The sequence below is a fragment of the Spermophilus citellus genome (genome assembly GCF_964194105.1).
Source record: "Spermophilus citellus genome assembly, chromosome: 5".
NCBI lineage: Eukaryota > Metazoa > Chordata > Mammalia > Rodentia > Sciuridae > Spermophilus > Spermophilus citellus.
The window spans coordinates 42,816,315-42,840,160 of NC_138186.1; the positions used below are offsets into that span (position 1 = coordinate 42,816,315).

The 23,846-nt window shown below is 35.0% G+C and overlaps 1 protein-coding gene across 1 annotated transcript; it reads left to right on the forward strand.

Annotated features, from left to right (window-relative positions):
• Positions 1–18,683: 18,683 nt before the first annotated feature.
• Positions 18,684–19,658, forward strand: LOC308649348 (olfactory receptor 2W1-like; the record flags this gene model as incomplete). Its single annotated transcript, XM_081294953.1, has 1 exon — positions 18,684–19,658. One exon carries the CDS (start codon positions 18,684–18,686, stop codon positions 19,656–19,658), a length of 975 nt encoding a protein of 324 aa, XP_081151079.1.
• Between the last annotated feature and the right edge of the window lie 4,188 nt (positions 19,659–23,846).

Consider the following 23,846-nt stretch of genomic DNA (forward strand, 5'->3'; position numbering starts at 1 on the left):
GGGTGATATACCAGTGCTTTATTGTAGCTCTGAGTGGTATCTCTAAAGAGATCATGGAAGAAAATATCTAACTCACTTTAGCCTTCCACAATAAACAATTTGTAATTATCTCTTTCTCTTCACCCTAGAGATTATTTTCCTATGTGAACAAGGATGAAATATTGGAAACTTTTAAATGTCTGCCTCGGGCATGGGAAGAAAACATATTTCAACAGTACTCTTCCAAGTTTGACAGAATCCCAAGGGTTTGGAGAAAACAAGCTCATTACTGTAAGTCACTGTACATAACCAGCTTAATAATGAGATCCCAAGAGATCAACTTCCTAGTTAGAAAGAATTGTGTACTTTCAAAATCTCCCAATTTTCCTAACATTAAATGACCACCAGGTTCCTCATTAAGTCTGTAAATATTGCATGAGCAAGTACAACAAGTTTTTAATTCCTCAGAAATAGTAAGGACCATTATTAGCAAATGAAACCATAGTCTTACTGTCATCCTAACTCTGTCTGCAGGGCATAGCTACCACAAAGGTAAATCAGGCAATTGCTCAGGGAATTAAGAAACAAACAGTATTTCTTTTTCACCAAGAGGACAGAGAAGAAGTAAGAAAGATGCAAGTAATCAAATTCCCACAACACATTTTAATTGATTTGATTCATTAATACTTCACTCCTATAAGGATTTTCCAGAATGTTTAAAAAAACTATGTATGTTTTTTTTCTTTCTTCTAAGACTATGTAAAATAGAAAATGGAAAGAATAGATTAAATTTACAACACACTATTGAGGGAATGTTCAGGAATGCCAAATTCATAATCTGCAACAGGGCACATATAGCCAAATAGCCAAATGGAAACTAGCCTAAATTTTATTAGTGGAATTTGGTTCCATCTTCATCAGACTTTTGGTGTTGGGCTTTGAAAAGCATTTCATTATTATTGCCTGAAAGCTGTAAAAGGGGCACTATTATTTATTACCTACTAAATTTCTTAAAACGATATAAGAAATTTGTGAGGTGATATGTTTTTCAGTTTTTTGGTGATATTAGTATGAGATAAGAAACCTGAGTTGCTATGGAGCTAAAAAGTTAGGGAATCCCTGGGACAAATGTAAAAACACAATCATGGATTTCATATGACACAATTCTTCTATAATATATATGCAACCATTTCTTTTAATACAAAACATTTGTGATCATTTTGCTTCAGATGAAAATATGTCAAATTCATTTCTGTGTTTCAACTAAAGCAGTGTTGGGAAGTGGGGAATATTTTTAATGGTAAGGTATACAAATCAATAAAGTTTGATTATTGTTTGTTATTTATTCAGTATCCTTATCACCAGGTCAATTTGTTTCATTATTAAAAATACACACATTCTCCCTTCTAGACATGAAATATTGTCATTACCACTAGAACCTGGGATGGCCATATGACTTGTTTTGTTCAACAGAACTTTAGTACACATGACTGAGCAGGGTTAAACTGTGATTGCAAATTATGGCTTCCTCTCTTATGGCACTTGAAACTCTGAGCCTACCATGTAATTCAGCCCAAACCAGACCTGGATGAGGGGAGAGTAAAGGAAAAAAGAGGTCCCTAAGCAACCTAACAGTCTGACAAGTGGCAGAAAGTAATGCTATTCTAGAACAACTACTTATGTGGCAACCTATCAGCTGAACATAGACTCTAAGAGCCCAGTAGAGATCAGGTAAACCAATCAGAAGATAAAATAACTAATCAACCTATTCAAATAAGTTATGAGTTCTATGAATTTTTATACAACATTATATAAAACTTTCCAAGAGAGAAACACAAATATTTACCTTAACCATGATCTGATGTTATCCCATTCTCTTCCCTAATGTACTTTCCTCTGGTCTCTCCTTCGGTTCTAGATAATAAGTAGTCTTTGTCATTTCAGTAAGAAGTCATGTGACACCAAGTTGCACAAATCATCTTTGATTCTTTTTTATTCTTTCCAGTATTTAAATGCTTTTAAATGGGCATTGTTTATTATATTGATCCACAGGAATTCCCATGTCAGGAAATAATAAGTCAGTACCTTTTGTTCTCTGTGAATGGGGAAGTTAGACAAAGGGCAAGAGGAAGGGCATTAAATGTTAATTTATTTTTCTTTAAAATTTGGCATTCATCTCCATATTTATCATTGATTCCCATCCATTTCTGAGCTAATTGTCATGCTATTATTTCTTCACAAGTTCAAGTTATAATGGCTCTTACATGCCGTATATCTAGAAAAAGTGACAGATAACTGTTCTTTCCCCTCTCCTGGAACTTCCACCTTTGTTCATTTTATTCCCTCCTTCATGAGACTGACCTCTTAGGATTACATTAAGAAGTTCCATCTCCTCTGCCATCCAGTTCAGTTTGACCAGTGGATAACCCAGGAAGTGGGAAAGCATAATAACCATTGAGAGGAAAGTGAGATTAATAAGATGCATTCTAAGGAAAGACTTGGAGAGGCAACATGAACAGGGAAGATGCACTAACCTAGTAAATTATTTCCTACTGTTCTGTCATTGAGTTGCTTTTCTAAAAAAATTGAGATAAGTATTATTTCCCCAGCTTATAACAAAGGAAACTGAGGTTTCTGGAGGCTTTCACACTTGATCCAGCCCACCTAGGTGAAATGGACATGGAGATGAATTGCTTAGACCTCTCCAAGGAAGGTCTTGCTGCTCAGTTGCTGGATGCATCCAGGATCTGCCTCAAACACAGAGATCATCAACCCCACTCAAAGTATGTCCTTCTATAGACAATCCACACCCAATGACTAACCAATAAAGGGTATAAAAGGCCATACATGTCTTCCCAACAAGAGACAAATATTACAGAGAATTTTAATGTGGTGCCTTCCCACAGGGTTGCAGTAAGGTGGTTATTAATCCTAAAGAATGGTTCAGTTTCCTCCTCTGTTCAATTCTGCATTTTTTCCTTCCTTCCAGAGATCCTAAGGGCATTCTGTAATAAATGTGTATCTTTGACTTAACATATTCTGTACTCAATTATTTCCCATTTTCTGGAAGTCAGTTGAAATACCATATCCCCAGGAATTTTTGTCATCTTAACTTAAAAATACTGTTTAATTCTTTGTATCCCATATGCAGTCTCTTATCATATAATCATGAGGACAGGATCTAAGAAATCTGTTGTTAAACCCTAGAATTCAAATACCATAAAGCATACTGTTTTCTGATCTCAAAGAAAATATTTGCAGTCTCAACAAAGAAGTTTTGCACATTTTAGTCTTCACTCACTCTTTGGTGGCAGCTGGCAGGGATTCAGTGGAGTACCACAGTGCACCTATAAGCAGTTGGACTAAATGGGATAAGCTGCAGGCCTACTACACAGATTCCTTCAGATATTTTATGAATACATTATTTTACTTTACAACCATGGTCACTCTGCTTTCATATTCCCCTAGAGATCAGAGATGAGGGAAGTGGTTAGTTTTCATCTCCATTTCCTTCGTTGTCACATAATTTAGAGTTCTTATTATCTCACTGCAAGCTTTCCTAGACACTGATTAGTGTTTACCCCAAAACCCCATCCCTTCATTGCCTTGAAAATCCCTTCATGTCTCTCACAATCTTATACTACCCCACATCTTCCACAAATTCCTTGGGATAAGGCTCCAGAGGCACATTGCATTCACATTTTACAACAACAATTTAAAGAACCTATCAGCAATCATGCTAATTAAGATAGCATTAATTTGTTTGGACACTTGGGTTAAAGCATGAGAACTATTGTGTTTTTAGTTCAGTTCTGTTTTATCTAATTCCCTTCTATCTCAATGGACTTCCCAAGGAAGTCCTTGTTCTGCAGTCACAGGGAGTTATGAGCAGATCCAGAAATCAGTCTGGATGACATGATGTGCAATTTCTCTTGCCTAATCCATTAATAGTCCAGTAATATATTCCTTGTTGCTAGACTATAAGAATATGACAAATGTTTAATAAGCACTAATGATGTCAAATCAGTTTCATGAGGCAGTTTACAGGTTACTATATAATCTTGTGTTGCTAAAGAAGCCTACAGAGTAGGCTTGCCTGGTCAAGTGTACCATATTGGTCAAATGTACACCTCCTGGTTCCCTGTGCCCCTCCCTAGGAATAGACATATATTAATGGTACCCCCCATGGGGTTGAATATTAAGCCAAATGGAAAAGAGCCTGGGAAAGCACAGTTCATGTTCAGCCACTAGGTCCGTGAGATGGGTGGTTCTTATAGCTCTGAGAGAAGAAACTGATGCATCTTTACAAGAGACTACAAAAATGAAGAAGTTACAAGATAAGAAAGAGGCCTTGGAAACCAGTGTATGGTCATTGTAGGAGGATCTTCATACCTTGAAAGTACCCTTCGCCACTCCCTAGTTATGATGGAGTCAGAAGAGGAGGAGGAGGGTATCAACACATGCAAACCCAGGCAGTGGTAATGCTAGAAAATGAAATAACTGCAGCCATTGGCTTCAGGTGGACAGCCAGCATGGTGAGCCCCAGGAACCAAGATAGCCAAGTTCTATCTGTTGTCCAGTGGTGTGAGATTTAGCATTATGTGTAGTTCCCCAAAAATGAAGAGGTTAGCACTTCTCCTTAAAGCAGAGGTTTCAAAATGATTGATACCATGGAGGTGTTCAGAGGGTCCAAGGGATCTCAGGTGTTCTGGAAGTCAGCATTGGACAGGAGATTTCATGTGCTACACGTTATTGATCTTTCAAAATCTTGTGAATTATATGTGCATGTAAACCAAGAAGGGTTTAGATGGGGACTATGGCAGAAAGCCTAATGGCTAAGATATCATATCGGATTTGGGTTCCAAATGTGGAAAGGTGCAGAAGCTTGCTTTACCCTGATACAGAAACAGCTTGCAGATGTGTATGCAGCTCTGGTGGCTTTGGAGGCTATCACATGTGCTATTGACATCTTGGTGAGCACCACATATCCTGTGGTAGAATGAGTACAGTATTGGGCAATCAACCTAAGAATGGGTATAGCCCAGATGCCTACCCTAGCAGAGTTGGGGGTATGTTTGGAACAAAGAAGTATTTTGTCTACATATCCTAGGTCCAGTGCAATATGCAGCTGTGAATGTGCTAGACAGTGCTGAAATCTGTGAATTAATGGAGCCATTACCCTTCACGGAAGGAATGGCTCAGCTCGGTGACAGTGCTTGCTATATCAACAGTTACAGCAGAGGGCCCTCAGCCCATTGGATCATCATTGCCATACAGCCCTCCACTTACATCTTGTGGTATGATGCTGAGATGAGGCAGAGCAGTCAATGGGCTGAGTAGTGTTCCATATGGATGGTGGCATTGCATGAGCCAGGACTCCTATCTGCCCATAGAGTTGGGAAGACTTTAAGGGGTTAACCTTGTGATTATCACATGAAGTTAGATGATAGGGCATCAGCTTCTGTGAGATTAAATCATGTGGAAAGACCACTGGGACATAGACCATGAAAAAAATATTATCGTAGTACATGTTACTGGCCATAACTCCCTGAATAGCCCAGGGGGTGATGAAAGAGATACTTTGGCTAGGGTGCAGTGTTTGGAATTATCACCTCTCATCAACCTGATGGTTTGGCAGTACTGCAACATACAGCTTGGAGAGGTGAAAACCATGTAAGATGTAGTGAAACTGTGAGGACTGCTTTAACATGGAGCATCCTGGTAGAAGCCTGCCAGGCATGTGTGATTTGAACTGAGGACTGTCCTCACCCTTGCTGCCTTGGAGCCATGGGTGTCCAGGTAATGCATGGATGGATTCTATTCCCTTGACAAGATGGCAGGTTGACTCCATCTGCCTTCTGCTTAAGTTGGAGAGGGCCATGTTCACCTTGATAGCAGTTGATATGGCTACAGGGCTATAGCTTGCCTGGCCCAGTGGCCAAGTGAATTAGTGTACTACAATTTGTGCCCTGACAATGTTAATGGCCTTTACAGTGGGCCCATCATAGTTGAGAGTGATGAAGGCACCCAATTTTCAGGTCATGTTATCCAGTGATGGGCAACTCAGTTACAGATTCAATGGAAGTGGCATGTCCCATATCATCCATAGGCTACAAGCATGATAGAATTATTATAATTACTTACTTAAGCAAGGACTTAAAACTACAGACCATGGACCTTCGTTGAAGGGATGGGCACAACATTTGTAGATAGATGTGTGAGCTCTAAAATAGCATCCCCCAAAAGGGGGGCAGCCTTGTGGGGGCTTTACAACACTGGACAATACAGGTCCTGGTGATAATAAAGGACATTGTTCTTAAGCCCATGTTTGGGCAGTAAAAGAATGTTCTCTTGTCCACCTACACTGAATTAAATCAGGGGCAAAGAGTAGATTGGACATGACCCTAGACAATAAAGGCTCCCCATATGCATTAGGTGGCTTGGTTAGGTCCTTGGGGGAGAGGTTTGGAATATGATCTCCTCATGACATCATGAGTAAACAAAGAATGTCCCCCACCCCTCAGGGTAGGTGTTAACTGGCCAAGTCCTGCAGATGAGACACAAATCTTAAAAGGCACTTTTGCCATTTCCTTTTGGCCAATTATGAGCTTCTTGATGCTGGTACACACAAAACCTGCTGAGATATAGGCCCAAGCAGTATGAGTGTGGTATCATTGCCCAGGGAAGCCTCTGCAGGTGGTAAGTGTGCTTTCCTGAGACTCAAAGCTGACATGCATTCTCCTGGATAATTGGGATTTACCTTTGTTAGTGCCTGTAACTGCCTTGTCTTTTTATCCCAAGGTGTGTGTAGGCCAATGTGCTGGTCAACTGGGCACACACATATGCCACCACTGTCCATCAATCTTCATGTTGGGTCTGCATTGAAATGACCCTGAGTGTTGCCAATGGTCAGCCATGGTGAATTGTTTCAGCAATGATCTTTAACTGGACTTGGTTGCAAACATGAAACATGGCTGACCCTCAATGAAACTATAATGTAAGCCAGCCACTGCAAACCCTAGCCCTTGAAACTCAGCAAGTATACTATTTATCAGGAGACCCTCTTTAAGAATGGTGGATACCTTGACTGCCCCATGGAGATGGGCCTTACTTATGTTGAGGGGTCAGATCATATATTAGTAACTTGCTAGTATGATTTATATTGTTGTTGTGGATTATGTGGTATAGACCAATACCCCCCTTACCAAGGAATGTTCACAGAAGACATATGTCATGTAGATTGTATGTATGATGAGGAAACAAAGTGGTGGAATATAAGGAAAATGGAATTTTATATCATGCTGTCTCACCGGGATGTCTGGAAAGCAATGAGTAACATGTTCTCTGCAAGTGAGGAACAAAGGTATCTGCATACTCTTATGTAACCTGTTATGTCATGCTTGGCATGCTGCCAGTTTTTTTTTCAACATCACATACAAAATTGACTGGGACTTTCCACTTTTCCAATTGCCCACCCATTAAATAAAGCCATGTCCTATCTCCCTATGGCCCCACATACCTTCTTTCAGCTACCAGAATCTCAAGTCAAGCTGCCTGGGATGGAGCAGTGGTGCTATATATCATAAACTGAGAATATAAGGGAATACCCTTGAGTCTGGGCAGTGGCTGGGATTGCCACAAAGAAAGGGGCAACAATATATGAAAGAGAAACACAGCATACAATTTTGGCACATAAACTCCCATGGAATGCAGGCTATACTTAGTTAATTCAAAGACTGCACCGTGAACTGGTATTTAAAATGTGTTCCATGTTTCTTAACTTTTAAGTGAAGAACTGAGGTGGAGATCCAGTTAGAGTTTGGGCTAAATCTTGTTCCTACAGGAACCTAAAAGTTCTTAGCAAATACTTCTACTCTGTCTCAGCCAGTGTTTGTTTGTTTGTTTGTTTTTTGTCTTTTGTCAGTTTAATTCACAGGCCCCAGCCACAGAATATAATAGGGTAGAGGAAAACCCACAGAATGTTACATGGTAGAGGAAAAAATATTTCCTAAAAGAGCCCAGGTTTTAAAAAATTTGTGACCATGTGGCTTAACCATGTACAGATACAAATAGCCTAAAATATTATATTAACAAATATGGATGATTCTGTCAAAAAAGGTCTGTTAATTATTGCTGTAATCAGTTTCTAGCAATTGTTGCAATTCATCTAAACCACAGATGTCCCCAGTGACCCCTCTCTCCCATACACAAGACTCACAGCACAAGCAGGTACATTGTTAAAATGCATCTGTTTGCAAGGGAAGACAGAGGAATTGCATAGAAAAGTGTCAGAAGAAGCTATTTCTGGATAAGGAAACTAAAATTTCCTTTTTGCAGCTTTCTTTATTTTCTAAGTTTTTTACCAGCAAATATTAGTTTTATCATAATAAAATTTGTCCTCCACAATAAATATTAAATTGAAAACAAAAATTAGTAATTAAAAGTTATAACAGGCATATTCTAGATCACTCAATTTTCCTGGTATTTTTAACTTTTTTTAACCTTTAATCCAGATTTAACAATGCTGCTTAAGCATCTATGCATATTCAGCATTCCTTGCTCTTTGGATGGTTATAAGTAATGAAAGGGAAGTCTTTCCTTTGGGATTTTGAAGTCTATGCAGGGATTTAACCTTTGCCTCCTAACCTGAAGTCAGAGCTTATTCATTTATTTATTTATTTGGATACTGTGGATTGAACTCAGGGGCACTCAACCACTGAGCCACATCCCCAGCCCTATCTTTTAAAAAAGTATTCTAATTTGTTATATATGACAGTAGAATGCATTTCAATTCATATTACACATATAGAACACAATTTTTCATATCTTTGGATGTACCCAACATAGAGTCACACCATTCGTGTCTTTGTACACGTACTTAGAGTAATGATGTCCATCTCATTCTTCTCCCGTATCCTATCCCCATACCTGCTACCTTCCCCTCCTTCCCCTTTGCCCTATCTAGAGTTTGTCTAATCCGCCCATGCTCTCCCCACATCCCCATTATGAATCAGCATCCTTATATCAGAGAAAACATTTGGCATTTGGTTTTTGTGGATTGGCTGACTTCACTTAGAATTATCTTCTCCAACTCTATTCATTTATCTGCAAATGCTATGATTTTATTCTTTTTTAATGTTGAGTAATATTCCATTGTGTATATATGCCACATTTGTTATTCACTCATCCACTGAAGGGCATCTAGGTTGGTTCCACAGTTTAGCTATTGTTAATTGTCCTGTTATAAATATTGAGGTGACTTTGTCCCTGAGGTATGCTGTTTTTAAGTCCTTTGAGTATAAACCAAGGAGTGGAATAGCTGGGTCAAATGATGATTCCATTCCCAGTTTTCCAAGGAATCTACATCCTGCTTTCTATAGTGGCTGCACCAATTTTCAGTCCCAACAGCAATGCATGAGTGTGCCCTTTTCCCCACATCCTTGTCAATCAACACTTATTGTTTGTGTTCTTAAGAGCTGCCATTCTGACTGGTGTGAGATGAAATCTTAGAGCAGTTTTGATTTGCATTTCTCTAATTGCTAGAGATGTTGAACATTTTTTCATATATCTGGGAAGTGTCTGCTTAGGTCCTTGGCCCATTTCATGATTGGGTTATTTGGGGTTTTGGTGCTAAGATTTTTGAATTCTTTATATATCCTAGAGATTAGTGCTCTATCTGATGTGTGTGTGGTAAAAATTTGCTTCAATTCTGTAGGCTCTCTATTCACCTCACTGATTGTTTCTTTTGCTGAGAAGAAGATTTGTAGAGCCACTGCTTCCTAACTGTACCTGTCAAATAACCATCCCAAAACAGTTATAGGGAAGTGTGGATCCAGGAGTATTCAAGACAGAAATAAAGAGGAGAAGGAAAATTGCTCTTCATTTGAACACTCTCTGGTGCAAATGCAGCTAAAATTGGATCAGGGGAAATTGAATAAGTTGGAATGAATTGTATTTGGGAGATAAAATCATCTTTTTGAGCTCTGTAGCTTGAATCACTAGTTCAAAAGGATCAGGTGAAATTGAATAAGTTGGTATGATTGCATTCAGTGTTGAAGACTTGAATATTTATATATGGTTGGGTAGAGCTACAGTAAACTTGTTGTGCACTACACCAAAGTGTTCTGTTACTGTACTATAGGAGTAGAACTCTGGGGAGACACTAGAACACAGATGACCAGACGTGATCAACATCTACCCGGCCATAGGGGTGCAAGGATAAATAAATTGCTGTGGAGAAAATACCCCCAACAAAGGTTCAAAGTTTGAATTTGACTCCAGCAGGCAGAACCTCCCAAATAGATTTCTGAACCACTTTCAAATAGTAAGAGCAGCAACCTAAGTTATCCAGACAAAACCCTTGATAGGAGGTACTTCCAGTTTCATCCCAACTGGCAAGCAGAGAAGATGATGGCCATTACAAACAGTGATATTTCCAAGCCACTAGCAGACAGAGTGGCAAAATATCTCCAAGGAAGGATAGGTTTAAATACCCAGCCCTTGCTCAATCTGGGAGACAGAGGGAGAGTATAGAATAGGATGTAGCTACTCAACTTCAGCCATCTCGGAAAAATTCAAATATTTTTAATGAAAAAAATTTCTTTTTCTTTTTTATTATTAATATGTTTAGTTGTAGTTGTGGTTATATTTGCTGATTCATTCATGTATATACATATACACAAGTGTTTCTTTTGTTTTTTCCCCTTATTTTGTCATTTTATTTTCTTTTATATACTTTTGCTCTTTGATTTTGTTTTTATAAAATGTAGTAGTAGCTTTACTGTTTTCAGTGTTTTGGGGGTTGTTGTTGTTGTTGTTTACTTGTTTTATTTCTCTACTCACTTAGCATGATATTCTCCAACTCCATCCATTTACTGGCAAATGCCATAATTTCATTCTTCTTTAAAACTGAGTAATATTCCATTAAATATATATATATGCCACATTTTCTTTACCCATTCATCTACTGAAGGACATCTAATGTCCTCTATTATTAATTTTAATAGGAGGGTGAAGAGACATAATCACAAAAAATATGTTTAACAACTGCACATAAAAGCTAAGTGACAGCTATTAGTCAGTTTTTTGGAATATAATGAAATACTTTAGATAATCAATTTTTAAAGGAAATGTCTAATTTTGGCTTACATTTGGAAAGTTCCACTCCTAGATTGGGCAGACCAATTGCTTTTGTCCCTGGTTATCATGCCACATGGCAATGATAGGGAGCATTTTGTAGAGCAGACTGCTCACTTGATGGCCAAGAAGCAAGGAAAAAAGAAAAAGAAAAAAAAAAGGAAGAGTTCAGAATCCCATAATTTCATTCAAAGAAAATCCTCAATCAACTAAAGATATTCCATTGTTTTTTCCAGAATTTTTCATCCTAGAAACAGGAAGATCAAATAATCATCACAAGAAATCTGTGCAGATACAACTGTATTGATCACTGCTATAGTCCTACAACCATTATTGTAATTTCTCATAATTCATTTCAGGCAGTTGTGCTACAACTTGACCTTTGACATTTTGAGGTTCAATTACTCCCATTCTATTTAAGAAGCCTGTTGCAATAGTAAAAATCTCCTACTGCTATTGTGGCTCACAAAAAAAATCCACTACAGAGCCTTTTAATCAGATGAACGTTTCTCATCATCAACATATTTCTCAAAGACTTACTAAAGGGATTGTCTACTGACATCTCCTCAAGAACAAATATTTGAGAGAGTAGGTGACACATAATTTATCTCAATATTTCCCGAAGTCTTTGGATTATTTTCTCAAATAATACTCTAGAAAGTTCTGACATTTCTACTTTACTTTTTGTGGGCCACAATGGAGTCCAGGTTCAGTCAACTAAACAAGCAAACCATTATTATCAGTTCAAGTTTCCCAAGAAAATTTGTAGAATATGGAATGTCTGATTTGTCAGAATGATACTTAAGATGTTTATGATGTCAGAATTTGTGCTCATTTCCATGTAAATCTAGATGTTACTTAGAAGCAAAAGATATCCTGGTTGTAAATTTTGAGGAGAATCAACATTCTCTTATGATGTTCTTTAGCCAAAGAAAACTAACTTCCTTTAGCAAGGAATGAAGAGCTTCTTCAACAAGCAAAAGATTTGTCAATTCTGTAAAGCAGATATCAAAAACATAGGTTAGACCAGTAAACAATTTCAGATCCCTCTCATTATGACTTTATTCATAAAGATAGACCCACTTTGATTACCAGAACCAGAGTCAGGTAGGGTTTGATCAGAAAAATAAAAACCACTCTATATAATTCATATGTGAAAGTCTTAATATATGAGCCAAGGTCTTGAACTTGCTGAAAGGGTTGGGATAACAAAGGTTAGGAAAGTTGCCACTGAAGTCAGGAAATACTTCAGAAAGAAGCTTCAAAGCTTGTGATTTGTAATAACTTGTTGGAAGCTGCTGCATTTTCAGAGAAGATTTTAGGCATATTCTCAAACTACTTCAGTATGCAACAGAAAGCAAGTCATTTTCAGGAGTTGATAGGAAGCCACTGTGGTTTTTTTTTTTTATATATATCTCCTCAGCTGTCTTAATCAACCCAGGCTGCTATAACAAAATACCATTCTTTGGATGGCTTAAACTATAGACATTTCTCAGTTCTGGAGGCCGGGAAGTCTAAAGGTGCTGGTAGATTTAATTCCTAAGGAGGACTGTCTCTCTGGCTTGCATCATCTTCTCACCATGTCCTCACATACCAGGGGAGAGTGATAGAGTTCTGATTTCCCATCCTCTTTTATTAAGAAAATTATTTCATCTTAATATCCTCACCATTATTATCTTATCTAAACTTAATTACCTCTCAAGATCTTACCTTCAAATACCATCACACTGTTGTTTACAGGTTCATGCATGGATTTAGTAGAGATACAGATATTCAGTCCATAATACTATCTCACTGAAAAAAAATCCAAGAACTGTGAATTTTGCCCTCGTTTCTTTTACTGGAAAGTTCCAATTCAGGATCTTATAAGGAGTAGAATTCTGTATTTTAGTTTGCCATGTAGAATAAATTGTTATGATATCAGGTTCACAAGTTATAATATAGTACACAATGAAAGTTGCCATTTTATCTTTTCTTTCTCTGAGCATACTATTTGAACCTATATGAACACTGTTACTTAAAATTCTGTGTGATAATGATATTATCTGAATGTTCCATGTGTCTGTTTATACTCTCTACCTTTCCCTAGTTTTCAAGTAGTTAGTTGTATTTTTATTGCTTTTTAAATTGGTTGTTTGTAGGTATAAATGACAGTAGAGTGTATTTTGACATATTTTACATACATGGAGAATAACTTATTCTAATTAGGATCCCATTCTTGTGGTTGTGCATCATGTAGAGATTCACTTGTCAAGTTTTCATATGTGAGCATAGGAAAATTATATCCAATTTATTCTACTGTCTTTCCTATTCCTGTTCCCCATCCCTTCCTTTTGCCTTTGTCTAATCCATTGAACCTCCATTCCTCCTCGTGCCATATTTTATTGTGTGTCACACTGCATATATGAAAATTTGTTTAAATAATCTGAAGTGAATCATTTCAAGTATCCTGCTATTTAGAATTTTGAATAACAAAAAATGTGCCATTAGTTGGTTTTGTTTCTTATCATCATTACTAAATGTACACGTGTTATGCATAAAGGAAGTATTTGATTGGAAGAAAGCATTTCATAATATTTTGTAAAATACCACATATAAGTTCTTTTCAAATTGATGAAAAGAAATTTTTTGCAGCATGCATACTCCCTCATATTGAAATCATAAGAGCTAATACTTATGGGAAGCTTACTATGTGCCAACCAGTATTATTATATCTTATGTAAATTAAACCTACTTAATCTTCATTCTAACCCTCTGAATTGTGTATTGTTACTATTTCCCTCTTTTGATAAGAATCTGAGGTACCAAATGTTGAATAATTTTTCCAAATTGACCCATCTGATAACTGGAAATACCAAGATTTCAGCCCTGAAAGTTTAGTTCCCTAATCTATGCACCCAACTATCTCACTATATCTAAGTTGTAAAATAAGCTGATTACTATAATACAAATGTAGTTCAAGTTGTTTTATTACTCAGTGATGAGAAATTCCATGTCTTCAAACATGTATCATTAAATTTTATTATGGTACTTTTTGGTGATATGTAATTTTAATCAAGATAGGTGTCACAACTTATTATCATAAACTAACTCAAAAAAATCCTCAGAGTACATACTCACTCCAGGATCACCTGCTTAAATAGTGACCTCTGAGACATTAGTGAAACTTTCTTGGACATTGAAATATTTGTACCAAACCTCATGGTCATCAAGACAACTGAAGGAAAACAAATATTATGATCCTGAATTTACCACTTAGGAATTTGGAAATTGAACGCCTTCTCTTTCAAAGACAAGTGTATCTGTACAGAGTAAACTTATCTTCCAAATCAGTGCATGCTATAAATATTAGAGTTAACATATGCTATAATTCTTGTGTTGGAAATTCACATTATTTAAAAGAAGGTTTTGTTTGTAATACACAGGAAAAATCAAATACATTTTCTCATTTCCCTGTCCAATAGCTTTCCTTGGTGACTAAAGATACATGGATAACTAAAAATACATATATTTAATGTAGTACCTGATGTTTTAAATTATATATGCATATGGAATGGTTAAATCTAGCTAACTAATAAAAGGACAACCTTACATAGTTATTTTTGTTGGGAATATTTAAAATTAACTTCTCTGAATTTTTCAAGAATACAGTATTTTAAGGGTTGGGGATACAGCTTAGTGGCAGAGCACTTGCCTAGCATGCAGGAAACTCTGGGTTTGATGCCCAGTTTCCCCAAAGAAATATCCTTTAAGACTACAAACTTTCATCATTAACTATAGTTATCATACTGTAAAATAGATCTCTTGAACTTATTTCTCCATGGTACCACAGGAAAAATATGAGAGAATGGCAACAAATATTTAACCAGGACCTTTTTCCATACTGTGGACTCTACAGTAGCAGAGAAGTAGGACATCAAGGGAACGCTCTTGAATCATGGTAATGTTAATCTTGAATGATCTTTAATAGTTCTTGAAAAATAATGTGCCTGTGATGGTAAAACAATTTGTGTAAAATAAAAGAAAAGAATTTAGAACCTGAATGGATCAATGCTTCTGATGATTTATTCTTTTAGAAGTCTGAGAATAAATAAATTTTGTAAATCTGCAAAGAAATCTCCCTTATTATCTATACTGTGAAGGAAATACTAAATTTAATATCTAAGAGGACATAAAATTATTTCTTAATTTGTAATTTCAAATATTTTAACCAGGCAGAAATACAAGAGGGAAATATATATTAATTTGAAAATGAAGAATGGTAGTATTTTGTACTTAGAGATTATGAAGCTAGGAAGGATATCTTTTTAATGTGTCTTTAGTTCTTATAATATGCATGAAAAATGTCTGAAAATTTCTTACATTAAATTTTTAACATGCAGAAGAAGAATTATTTTTTTTTACCCATCTTTGAATTAGTCTTTGGGACTATAGTAATAATGACATAACTAAGAAATTAACAGCATGAGGTTAAGTTTAATTTTAAAAGGATTTTTTATTTTTTTGTTTTTGTTTTTAAGAATTTCATTTTTGCTTACATATTATCTGAACAGAAAGGCCTGTTGTATTCAGAAGTTAGGTTCTATTGCAGATATTATCAACATATGTATCAAAATAAATAAGCATGAATTATTTTTAACTCCCTCTGTTTAGATGTCATACATTAATAACGTACAATTTATTTTTTTTAAAGAACAGATAAAATTGTATGAATTAATTGGGAAAAAAACATGCTGTTTATGGAATTGTAAAGGTGCATAATAACTTGCAATACATTTCAATATCTAACTTGGTTATTGGCAGAACTCAGGTTCAAATAATAATTTTTGAAAAGCTAGTTCTGAGGAAATCATCAAATGACTTTTTCAAAACAATGATTTCAACCAATATATCTACTTTTTTAGCAAATGTTCCATTCTGAATCATCACCCCAATTTAAAGTAATTTCTTCATAATACCAAGACATGTTTTGAGATAGCATGATAAACAAACAGCACAAATTTTCCAACGTAACAGAGAAGGAGGCATCAGTTTATTCTTCAATTAAATATTTTTTATTAATTTCTTATAAGCACTTAATTGAATTATTATTGACATTAAAAAGGCTTTACATATTTAATATATACAGCTTGATGAGTTTGGACACAAGTATTTACCTGAAGTCTTTACCACAATTTATGTCATAAAATTATCCATCCCTTTCAAAAGATTCCTGCCACTCTTACATTTTTTTTCTTGTGAAAGAATATTTAACACAGGATCTAACTTTCTAGATAAAATTTAAGTATATAATACACTACTAAATGAAACTTTTCTGGATATCATTTTTCCTTCAGGTGGTAAGAAGTTACCTTTTTATCCTCTAAGAGCCTGGCAGTGATAATCTCTTTGACTACTACAGGTTTGAGTAGTTCTGAGATGCTCATGCATGTTTAGAGGGATCATATCTGTGTTGTACTTCTGAAATATTGCTAAACTTTTTGGTTTTGCAAATAGAGACGAATGTTTTACATTGTTTTCCATCAAAATTAATCAATACATTATTTGTTACTATATTCATAAAATCACATTATTTTCTATTTGAGTAACCCCTTCTATCACTATATTCTTATTTTTAATAACTTTATTTTTATTTATTCATTCATTCCTTTTTATGTGGTACTTATCATTGAACCCAGTGCCTCCTCCCACTACTAGGCAAGTGCTTTACTATTTAGCCACACCCCAGGCCCCTACTATATTATTTTTTTAATATGCTCTATGGTGAATGATATAGGTGCTGTGCATGGCCTGAAGAAAAATACTATAAATAAATAGAAGGAATACCAATAGAAGGGAGCAATAAGAGGAGGCAAGGAAGGAAAGAGGATGTACTGGGGACTAAAATGAAGCAAATTATATTATATGTATGCATGATTATGTCAAAATATCTACTGTCTTATAGCCCTTATATTCATGTTGGGAGAAAGAATATTAAATATTTACCTATGTCCTACATGATTACAATTTCTTATAATAATTTAAATAACTTCAGATTATTGAATCATGCTATGTTCCCAGCTTTGTTTTAAGCACTTTGAATTTATTATTTAATTTCATAGCAACCCTAGGTATCTTTATGTTCACCATTTTACACAAGAGGAAACTAAGCTCAACAGTGGTATGTAACTTATCTGCGATCACACAGCTAAAAGATTGGCACATACAGGAATGAACATCAGCTCTCTGCCTATGTTTTCTTTTCTTTTCTTTGGTTTTTTGTTTGTTTGTTTGTTTGTATGTTTTTTCTGCCTACGCTTTTAAGCTTCATGTTACAGTGGCTGTCTGCATGAGTTCCCTATGCATGAAATAAGGTAAACATAAAAAAAAATCAACTGTTCTGTAAATTTCTTTTTAAGAAAGAACCATTTAGAGATGATATAAAGATTGATTAAGAGTTACTCAGAAAGGAAGAAGAGTTCACAGGGGTTTAGACAAGAATGAGTTTTGACAAGTTGAAAAAAACTGAAAGAAGGCTAGTAGTGAAAATGGGTAATGTGATTGGTGGGATAAGCATTAATACATAGTAGGAACCAAAATATGCAGGTCCTTTCAGGTCATCTTCAAAAATTAAAATGTTTCTTAATTGATCTAGAAATCATCTAACAAGCTTTAAAAACATGGGTGACATAATTTTATTGAATAGTGTAATAGTGTAAAGGCATAAGATTGAATGAAAGGATTCAAGACTATGATTTGAATTAGGGTAGTGGTGATAAAAAAATTAAAGGTAAGTGGTTAATTTGGCATTCAAATTTATCAATTTTCTTATAGGGAGGTATTGAGAATGAGAGATAAAAATGGGGTGAAATAAATTCCAGATATCCGAGAGCAACAGTTAGATCCAAGGTACCATTCACTAACTAATGGAAAAAAGAGCAAAACTGTTTTCCTCATTCTAAAATTAATCAAACAGTTAGTTTTTACAGGGGGGGGGGTTAATAACAAAGTAAAAGAAGATCTTCACTATACCAATCTAACTAGCTTTATAAAACATTGTAGGGGGGCTGGGATTGTGGCTCAGTGGTAGAACACTTGCCTCACACGTGTAAGGCCCTGGGTTCGATCCTCAGCACCACATTAATAAAAATAATAATTAATTAATTAAAGGTATTGTGTCCAACGATAACTAAAAAAAATTTTAAAGAAATGTAGAGTCATATCATTTTAGTACTAGATCAATTCCAAACTTTCTAATTTCCATGTGAGAAAATTTAGACCATAAGTTCAATATTGAACTCTCCAAGATTACCTAGATACTTAATCCGACATGAGAAAAAAATCTACAATTAACCAAATTTCCATTAGTATATAGAGAAATAATTTCTTTCTTCTCTCTCTCTCCTCTTCCTCCTCCTTCTTGTTTCCTCTTTCTCTTGCTTTTTCTTTCTTCATCTCTTCTTGTCCTCCTTCTCTTCCTCCTCCTTCTTCACCTTCCTTTTCCCCCACTTCTATTTCTTCCTTCTCCTCCTCCTATTCCCTTTCCTACTCCTTTTGTTTTCAATCTAGGATTTAAATAATAAAGGACAATGGACCAAAGAAATTATAGTTTTTCAAATGGTTTTATTCTGCTGGGCTTCTCTGACCATCCTAAACTGGAGATGATCCCGTCAGGAGTTGTCACCATCTTCTGTTCTATCACATTGATGGGAAACACAGCCATCAGTCTTGCATCTCTCCTGGATTCCCACCTGCACACACCAATATACTTTTTCCTCAGGAATTTATTTTTTCTAGATCTGTGTTTCACAACAACTATTGTCCTTCAAATGCTGGTCAACTTGTGGGGACGCACAAAGACAATCAGCTATGTCGGTTGTGTCATTCAACTCTATGTTTACATATGGTTGGGCTCCATTGAGTGCCTTCTCCTGGCTGTCATGTCCTATGACCATTTTACAGCTATTTGTAAGCCTTTGCATTATTTGATAATCATGAACCCTCGTCTATGTCTCAAGATGATTGTCCTGGTCTGGAGTATTAGTTTGGCCAATTCTGTAGTGTTATGTACACTCACCCTGAATTTGTCTAGGTGTGGAAAAAACCTTCTGGATCATTTCTTGTGTGAGTTGCCAGCTATGGTCAAGATAGCTTGTGTAGACACAGCAGCAGATGAAATGTCTGTGTTTGCTTTAGGCATTATCATGGTCCTCACACCTCTCATCCTTATCCTTATATCCTATGGCTGCATTGCCAAAGCTGTGCTAAAAATGAAATCTAAAGCTGGCCAACACAAAGCAATGAATACCTGTGGATATCATCTCACTGTTGTGTTCATGTTCTATGGAGCTATTATCTACTTGTACCTACATCCAGGTAACAGTGCTTCCAAGGACCAAGGAAAGTTTTTTACCCTCTTTTACACCATCATCACTCCAAGTCTCAACCCCCTCATTTACACCTTAAGGAATAAGGACATGAAGGATGCACTGAAGAAGCTGATGAGAGTTCACCATGAAGCTGGGAAAGTAAAGAGACATTTGAAGAGATCTATATTAGAATAAATAAAGTAATGAAATGTGTTTTCTAGTTGTTTTTAATTTTTATGGAGTTAAGTAATCCTTAGATCATAGTGATGAATTAACATAATACTTCTTATTTGCAAACATTTTATTAATGCAAGCAATGTTGTAACATACTGCTTAGTTTTTGTGCCTTTAATCATGGGTATATGTATAGGAGAAAAGGTCATTAATAATTTATATTTTTACTTTACATAAAACAAAAATGTAAATAAACTTAAATGAATTTTCTTCTTAAGCCACATAGAAGCAACTTCAATTATCTAGTTTTGTATTTTAAATGCAATGCATAATCATCATAAAGACCTGCACACAGAGTTCCATATAAATTTTGGTTTGTATGTTAAGTAATAAAATATTAATAATTACTTTGCATATTAAGTCTTTTCTGATATTTACTTTTATATTTATATTTGGGGGGGTTCAGACAATAAAATCTATCAGCTGGTAAATATCTTAAGCACTTTGTGAAAATTTTTCTCTTCAGTCAATAAAAGTTGACATTAATATCTTGAGTAAAGCATCTTTGTAATTTAAGTCTTTAACTTCTGTATCATGATAGGTATCATGGAAGAATATTCCATGATAGAAATAAAAAGATATTTATCAAAGACTTTTTAAAGGTGACAGCCCAGACTAATTCTTTTCTCCATTATTTGTGAAACTTTATTATATTAATATCCTAACATTTTCAGAAAGAGAATATTACTAGTTTGAAACCATTTAGGCTTTTAGTATATATTTATGGAATAAGAAAATTAATGTGAATTAATGCAGTATTATTTTTATAGTGTAATTTTATAAAATGATACTATTGATTTCCATTTATGATAATATATTGGGTTTTTTGGGAAAACTGTGCTAACTTTTAAATTAAACTTTTTTTCCTATGGTCTGATACCTATCTCTAAAAGATAATAATTATATTCAATCTAGACAGGGTTCATCAGATCCATTTCTAGAATATAAAAGTAACCTAATATTTTATTCTCTACACTATGTATATTTTAACATGTGTTCTTATTCTTTTTTGAGGGGCGGTGGCAACATACTGGGGATTAAACCAAGGGGTGCTTAACAACTGAGCCACATCCCCAGCCTTTTATTTTTTTTATTTTGAGACGTTGTCTCGCTAAGTTGTTTAGGTCCTCAATAAGTTGCTGAGGCTCACCTCAAATTTACAATCCTACTGACTTATTTTCCCAAATCACCTGTTCTGACTCCAAGATTTAAAAGCAATGATAGGCAACATATCATTTATAAACTTCAGTAACTAAGTAAACTAAAATAAATTACTTATATACATATGGGAGAACATTACATTTTATAGTATCTTCTTTTTCTGGATGCCTGGTTTTATTTTCTTTTTGGTTTGTCTCTGTGGCATTTACTATGCAAAATATAGCATTCTTACAAAATATAGCATTCTTAATGTTATGGTTTGGATCTAGAACGTACTCTAAAAGGTCATATTTTGAAGATTTGGTTCCTAATGCAGCAAGGTCTATAAGTGGAGCTTTTTGAAACCGTTTGGATCATGAAGGCTTGTATTTCATAAGTGGATTAATCCATTTAATGAATTAATAATCTGAATGGATTATTGGGAGGGTTGCTTATCTGAAAAAAGCAGGAATATCCTGGAAGTATTTTTTTGCATCCAGTCCCATTTATGTTCTCCCCCAAACTATTTGCTTCCTAGCTTCCATGAGCTGAGCAATTTTTCTCAGCCAAGCCCTCCACCATGATTATTTTGCCTTGGATCAGCTGTCCATGCACAGAAACTTCTAAACTGTGAGCCAAAATAAATCTTTTCTCCTTTAAGTTATTTTTCTCAGGGATTTTGGTGACAGTGATGAAAAACTTAAAATACTATTTTGTTTTCCCTAAATGAATGTATATATCCAGACAATTTCATTAAATAACAATAAATCCTTTAAATATATTGAAGTTTGAGCTTAAACAAGTAAGCTCATTGGTGGTTCTATAAATTAATATGCCTTGCCTCATGCTTGTAGAAAAATATATATCATAAAAAGGCTAAGTAGAATTATAAATAATAACAATAATAATTATTCTCTATACTGAGGAGTTGCTCTTCTGATCATGGCTCACATCATTATTTATGAAAATTTACCTCACTTCCTCTAGCTCATCTAAAGTTAATGATCTATTATGACTTGGTCAATATTCATGAAGGTGTGCAAAGTGCCACAGAAGTAAGAAAACATTGTGTCCATATTTGACCATGATGTGCTAAAAAAAAACATGTAAAATTAAAATTTGCTAGAAAATAAGTGTCATGACAGCTGTCTTTGCCATGATAAAGGGGAAAAAAGATGAAAAGAAACACAGAAAGAGAAAAAATAGGGAGAGAAACAATGAATAAATTAAAAAGTATGAAAGAAACATTAGAACAGGATGAAGGAGACCAGAATTTGAATCTTATTTTACCTTGAGAAAAAAAATAACTCAATATTCTCAAGGCTTTGTTTTCTTAAATTTAAAGTCAATTACTAAAATAACTTTTCTATTTTCCTGTCATGTTTTTCACTGTTGCTATATTTGGCTTCATTATCTATCTTTTCTTTCATATTGACTAAAGGCTATCTAGAACAACTGGTAAAGAAGACCTATTGTGTAGTGGGAAGGCTTTCTGATTTGTGACATTGCTGGGATTCTAGGCTCACTCTTGAAGCCAGAGATGCTCTTAAAGTAAGCAATAACAAATATGACAGAATTAAATTAATTTTTTTGCTTGCTGTTTCCTCTACTGTAAATTAAAATGAAGCATTACAGAGGAGGACACAGGAACAAACATACCAGCTTTCATATAGAGGATCATGAACCAAAACACTAAAAATCACAGTTCTCTATAACCCATATTCTTAGATCCAGAAATCATTTCATAAATTTCATCAATTTACAGGTTATTTTAGAGAAGAAGGGCATATTATGTCTTTCTAATTTGGGGATGACTGGAAGCAGAAGTTTACCTTTTCTTAATTAGCTAAAATCTTCCAGATTTTGAGCATTTCTAATTATGATAAACATTGCTCACTTTTTGCACATAAAATAGAAAATTGTGTTTTAAGTCTTCTTACCCAGAAACTAGAAACTCATCACAAGTTAATTACACATCTTAAATTTTCTTTTAATATTATTTTAGCACCTCTTCTTTGCTTATACACTTGTAATGGTGGCCTTCTAATTAATTTAATCCTTACTAGGACTAACTTGACCTCTTTTTTATTCCATGGGATCCTTGTTTCATTGGAGCCTTATTATCTGAAAAACAAATACTTCTTGGCCAGCAGAATAACTCTGAAATTCTGTTATAATCTGTTCTCCATAAAACCTCCAAATGCCCTCATTTCCAGTGTGAGGCTCTGCCCATGGAGCTATTCAAGACAATGGATTCAAGGCACACAGGGAATTTAAGTACTGGTTTCCTGTGACACAATAGGGTGGTCACAGAATGCATCGTATATCTCAAAATGGCTGGAAGAGAGGATTCTGAAAACACTGAACATAAAGAAATGATAAAAGTTTAAGGTGATCATCAGGCTAATCACCCTGAGTTGATCATTACCCAGTGTGTACATGAGTCAAAACATTACATTGCGTACTTCATAAATATGTACAAATATTACGTGTCAATCTAAAAATAAAATTAAAACATTCTCAAAATGCTATTCCAATTTGAGACTGCTTTTTTACTTCACCCTTTGATTAAAGGTGAATTGCATGACTGCTTAACATTTATTCAAGCTGTAAGTATGTCCTGTACTGACTTCACTGATGTTCCCTCTAGAAATCCTGATAGGTTACTTCTTGATGGCTCACATCTTAAGAAAGTCAAAGGATACTATGTGATATATGTGCTATAATTTCTAAATTTTTAATATAAAAATCACCTCTTTATTGGCTACATCGATAACACATACACAATCAGGTTATCTTGCTGTTTCAAGAGTAATATCTATACTTAATATAAATATATACCTGAGTTTGGTCAATATTTTGATATAGTGTAGATATAAAGGAGTTTCTGAATAAGTCATCACATTAGTATTTTTTAAAAGAGAAGTAAACTATAATTTCCAACATGCAAAGAAAATCTTGATTACTAAGATTGAAATCCATATTTAAACACAAAGAGAGTATCCTTGC